The sequence below is a fragment of the Frankliniella occidentalis genome, unplaced genomic scaffold (genome assembly GCF_000697945.3).
Source record: "Frankliniella occidentalis isolate FOCC.00 unplaced genomic scaffold, Focc_3.1 Scaffold14, whole genome shotgun sequence".
Lineage (NCBI taxonomy): Eukaryota > Metazoa > Arthropoda > Insecta > Thysanoptera > Thripidae > Frankliniella > Frankliniella occidentalis.
The window spans coordinates 2772230-2777905 of record NW_026267144.1 but is presented as its reverse complement, the minus strand read 5'-3'; the positions used below and the strand labels follow the sequence as shown (position 1 = coordinate 2777905).

At 61.7% G+C, this 5676-nt stretch overlaps 1 protein-coding gene across 1 annotated transcript in view; it reads left to right on the top strand.

Moving 5' to 3' along the window:
- Nucleotides 1-3427, top strand: part of LOC113210384 (mucin-5AC-like) — a 21014-nt gene extending 17587 nt beyond the window's left edge. Inside the window, exons 5-8 of the mRNA XM_052263848.1 lie at nt 1319-1435; nt 1527-2618; nt 2703-3092; nt 3174-3427. Of these exons, the coding sequence (XP_052119808.1) occupies nt 1319-1435; nt 1527-2618; nt 2703-3092; nt 3174-3295 (1721 nt within the window). The 3' untranslated portion in view covers nt 3296-3427. The remainder of the gene's footprint in view (nt 1-1318; nt 1436-1526; nt 2619-2702; nt 3093-3173) is intronic.
- Nucleotides 3428-5676: the final 2249 nt, after the last annotated feature.

Sequence of the window (5676 nt, the reverse complement as noted above, 5' to 3'; positions counted from 1 at the left end):
GGGGATGAGGGGGAGGTTAGGGTTTGCTGGAGCGGGAGCCGCGCGAGGCAGAACATCATGATGGGCGCATTTGCGGCAAAGAAGCACAGGGCGGAGAGCAGAGCAGGGCGACGCGGGCAAACCGGGGCAAACTCAGAAGCGAGCGCCGCGTTGTGGCGGCGATCAGCCTCCTACACCTTCCGTATAGCTCCATCCTTGTCGCACTCATGGGGCAGCTCCCCTTGAGCGCTCTTCGGAATCAGTCAGCAGGACAGAGAAGAAAATATACCAACAGTAAATGAACTCGGGAATGGTATTAGCTTACCCACGCCTCGTCCTGCGGCACTGCGGCACCAGGCACCAGCAATGTCAATGAAAAAGCAATATGCTCTCGCCGGTCGCCATCGTCGCCGAGCCCCGATCGCTCTCCGCTGGCTCCTGCAGCGGCACAGCGCGACAGCTCACTCCGTCCCAGTCGCGAGGCAAACACATTTCCATCCATTTATTTTTATCGACACGGCTGATGAAGAGGGAAGGGAGAGAGTGCCCGAGAGGGCCCCGCCGCGCGTCGCCACGTCACGGGCCCAAGCCCGCGCACCTTGTGTCTCCAGTAATATTTGTCCTGGAGAAATCTTTTCAAGAGGAAATGTGCGTTTTCCTCTTGGACAGGCGGAAGGTGGATTAGGAAGAAGGGGGCAGCAGAACAGCGGAGTGGACTCCAACCGCGGTCGTCCTCGAGGGGGGAGGGGGAGGTGGGCCTCAGGGATGGACGGGCCCTTGGGTTTTTGCCCAGCATCTCCACGCCGGTAGCGCGGGGCGCGGAGGATGGGGGTCGCTATGCTAATACTGCACCAGCTGGAGGGGGCAACGCTCCCCCGAGGAAGCAGGACGAGCCGCGGCCACCCCCGACCCTCCCGCCCCACCTACCCCGCCCTGGCACTACGACGCCATCCGCCCAGCTGCCCTGCGGAGCCCTTCGGAGCTCTGCGGAGCCACGAGACCGTGGCGTCGAAAACCTGCGGCATGTCAACGAGGTCGTCCGGGCCTGTGCCTCTGGCGCTCGGGCCGGCGCGCTCCCAGGTGGCCCCTCCGCTAGGTCACTGTGTCAAGACCTCCTGGTGGGCGGGGCCAAAGGGAGGGAGAAAAAGGGTGGCATAGGGTGCGGTGGGGATGGGTCGCCAAAGGGTCGGCCGGGCGATGGTGCTCTACGATAATTACAGGCTGGTCAAAGGTAGCGAACGGTAACGGCCCAGAGGCCCACCACGGATGGACCCACCCCTCGATCCCGCTGAAACCATGGCCAAACGCCCCATGATGACGCGCTTTGTCCTGTTCGCAGAGCCCACCACCGACAGCGACACGGACCCCGCCGTCACCACGCCCTACACCGAGCTCCCCGACGCGGCCACCACCGCGGAGCATCCTGCAGAGCAAGACGCAGACGCCGCCACCGCAGGTTCGTACTCCTGCAAACTACATACAACTGCGCCTGGGTGAGGCTTGGTCCCCGGGGGAGCGCTCTCTACACAGTTGCACACCTGCCGCAGCTCCACCGCCCGGGGTGACGCAGGGGGGCACCCGCGCCGCCACGGACAGCAGGGCGTCGACCACCGCTCGGGGCGTCAACACCACGCTCAGTGCGGGCGCTGCAGTGGCGGGGGAGGCCGCGCTCACCACCGCGCTCCCCAGCGCTGCTGCAGGCGCCGCGCACACCGCCACCGCGGCCACCGCCGCCGCAACCAGCAGCAGTGCCACCGCGACTACCCGCACCGCAGCGGCCACCGCCGGTTCAACAAGAGCCGTGGTTACCGTGACGTCTCCCCGCACCACCACCGCGCCACCCCAGCGCCCCGTCACCATCACCACCAACACCACCACCACCACGGCGGTGACGCAGAGAACGACCCTGGCGCCCGCGGCAACCCCGTCACAAGCACCGTCGCAGACTCCGTCACGAGCACCAACGACGACGACGACGACGACGACGACCTCCACAACAAGGCCGACGCTGGCGACGACTGGAGTCACAGCAGCTTCGTCGACGATCCGATCTGGTGGCCCGTCCTCCAGGCCTCCCGTGGGCCCCGGGGACGTCACTCGCGTGCCGCCGGCCACGTCATCGGCCTCGACCCTCAGGTCAACAGCCCGTCCTACACCAGGGTGGGTGGTGGTCACCACCAGGAGACCGTCCTGGATTCGGCCGACGACAACGCGGAGGCCGGGACTCACCACTCCAGCCGCCAACGGGACCAGCACAGAGATCGCCTCCTGGACCGTCTTGCCGAGGAAGCCCGCGACGCCGCTGACCACGGCTAGGGTCACCAGAGTGACAACCAAAGCCCCGTCGACCGCCAAAGATGCGACATCGGCGGCGGTTGCGACAGCGAGAACGACGAGAGCGACAACAAGAACGAGAACAACAACAACTACAACTACGACGACGACGCATCCAATCACCCAAACGACCTGGCCACCACCAAGGGCGTCCAGCTCCCGGAAAAGTGTCACCACGGAGACGACAACGACGAAGCGTCCTGCCGTGGTCGTGGAAGAGGATCCTATTCGAAAACACCCTGACGTCAGTGGCGCGACGCAGCCTCCGCCGACCAGGTCGACGCCTCTCCGCGCGAGTAGCTCACGTGAGTACCGAGGTCTCGAGAAAGAAAATAAATTCCTCCTACATGATAGAGCTGTGGATTTAATTATTTCCCCAACTTTTCCAGACGGCCGCAGCCTGTCGCTAGCCGGCGTGCTCGGGGTGTGCATCGGCGGGGTACTACTGCTCGCGCTCCTGTCCGCGGCCGTGCTGGCCGTCATGCGGGGCCGCAGGAACAAGCCGACGCTTGGCGGCGTGGACTCGGCCCACGACGCACTGACGGCCGCCGACGACCTGGGCCTGCACTTCATCGACCTCAACCCGTGCACCACCACCACCACGACGAGCAGGCGAGGCGGGCCGGGCGGCGGCGGCGGGCAGGTCCACGACTGGGACGGTTGCCGGGCGCCGCAGACCACGGTGCCCTTCACCATGGCGGGCAGCGCCTCGGCCGCCGTGTTCCGGGCGGCCGACAACTCGGTCAACCTCGGCAGGAACGGACACACCGGCGGAGAAGGTGCCGACGACAACCGACAGCAAAAAACAAACGAAAACAAATTATCAGCAGTTTCTAATTTCTGAATCTGTTCGGCAACAGGTACCTGGGGCCGGAGGGCTCTCGGCAAGAAGGACAGGCGGAGGAACGATCCGGACATGGCGTCCCTGCTCTGCGATGAGACCCTTAACTTCACGGAGCGTCACCCTGACGACGGGCTGTAGGCTTCAGCTGTCACATTCGCTCAAAGTCGACTCCTTGAACAGGATGTCTCGTCTCATGACCATTTTCTTGCATCAAGAAAAGTTACTCTTTGTAAGTGTTCGATAATAAACTTATTCTTAGGTTAGCGAAAATATGACGTCACCTCAATAGGATATTCCTCTGCCTTTTTCATATTTCTAAGTTTTGTGGAGCCATATAATTCCAACGGAAATACACCAATACATCAACGACTCAATAAACTCTCTATAAGCTGAATTGCGAAGAGGAAAAAAGGGCATACACTCAAACTTCTAGAATAATTTATAGGCCTCTATTTCATTATTGCTTTTTTTCCCCTCCTGCCGTGACTGCCTCGCGTTCGCCGACGCCGCGCCGCCGCCTTCCAAATATCGACAGTCCTCGAAAATAAAGGAGCTTGATTTGCATCGCGCGTTCTCCCTGCTCCAGTCCGGTCCGGGGGTGAGACGCCGGCAGGACAAGGCGGCTTCTCAAAGTGGTCGCAAAGGAAGAGAAATAGAGACGCCAACGGGACGAGTAGTGAGGAGGAGAGGTTATCGGAGGGTGACCTGACCTCTGCTCTCGAGTGAGAGGGAGACAGACAGACAGACTGACGCGAGCAGTTCACTTTATTTTATTTTTTTCGAGGGGTGAGGAAAATTTGCAAGGTAAATTAAACGTGTCTTTGAAGCGGCCCGCGACGCGCCTCCCTGCCTTTGCCGAGAGTTTGTCATTTTCATCCCATCGCGATCCTCCCCTCCTCCCGTCCGCTTTGCACGCTCTTACTACTACCCCCCCCCCCTTCTCTCTCTCTCTTCTCTCTCCCTCTCTGTCCTCGTACAGATCTGCTGCTATCTGATCCGATCGACCGTCGTTCGACTCGTACTTTGCTCCTCGTGTGTCCCGGTCCAACGGCGTGGTGTAGGTGTCGTGGCGTGATGGGATGGGCGGGGCCAAGCGTCGCGCCCGCGCTGAAGGAGGACGCCGCCGCGCCCGCCGCCGGCCACCCAAGAGCAGCTCTTATCGTCTGGGAGAGAATGCATCATCGAGAGGCGGATGCGTGGGTGGCGGCGGCCCGCGCGGCGGCCTCGTCGGCGACCTCGTCGACCGCGCCGAGCCGCCGCCCGCCCGACCCGCGAGGAGGCCGCCGCCGAGGGCACGCAGGGCAGGCCTCGCCCGCCCGCGACGTGCGAGGTCTGTAGGCGGTTCCAGCGGCCAGGTCACTTGCGTCTGCCGTTGGTCTTTTACCCGTCACAATCTATTAACTATAGGAGGTTATTAGGGTGCTGTATGAGTGTGATGCTGCTAGGTTGTCGAACCTGCCTACAGCTGCACGGGCGCGGCCAGTAGATTGCCCCCTCCTCCCGTGCAACCTCGCTGTGACCCCGCCGTCCCCACCCTCCCCGCCAGCACGCAGCCCCGCCCCACCCCGCCCCGCCCCCGCTTCGCCTCGCTCGCTGACGCGGCTGACAAGTTATTAAACCGCCCCGCTTCCGCGACTTTCAATTCCACACATCGTACTACGTGAGGTCGCGGCCGGGCACGGCGCGACGGCAGGGAAATGAAAAAATAATAATAATAAAGCAGATTATGGAGAATACACGAGAACTGGCTGAAATTAAATAAAGAAACTCAAGAGCGCGTGCGTGCGTACGTGTATATGTGCGTGTGTGTGTGTGTGTGTGTGTGAGAGAGAGAGAGAGGAGGGGGAGGGGAGGAGGAGAGAGAGGATGAAGAGAGAAAGAGTGAAGGCGTCGTACCGGGGGAAGACAAAGAGCTGGGGGGGGGAGCACGCTTAGGTCCTAGCTCGCACGTTTGTGGTTCCAGGAAAAGAACGCCGTGCCTTACCGCGGGAGAGAAATACTTTGGAAATACAAAAGTAGCCTACGACGGTCCCAATGTAGAAAATGTAGGAATGTCCCATACTGTTACGACCCCATTAGGACCACAGCGTTCTACGATTTTATCAGTGAGACCCTCTGCCCAGTGGTCCAGTGGGACTGTCGCGCTGTTGCATTTCAAATTCACACACACACATACACACACACGCACGCACGCACACTCACGCGCGCGCACACAATCCACACTCTTTTAAATCGCGCGCGCCCAAAAGTCCCCTCCCCTCCGTGCAGAGCCCCTGCGGGGCGGGCCGGCCCGCGAGGCTCGCGTGCGCTGCGGGTCTGCCTACCCGCCCGTCCGCAGGCGCTCGCGCGCGCTCGCGGGAGGGAGCTAGAGTGTTTGGCGCCGCCCTCCAAGCGGCGTGTTGTTGTTGTCGCTCAGCCAACACCCGATGCGATTCTAAATTGCGTCGAGCCTTGAGGAGCGGCAGGAGCAGGGCAAGTTTGAGTTGAGTTGCTAAAAAGGCCGGGCGTGGCGGAGGGGA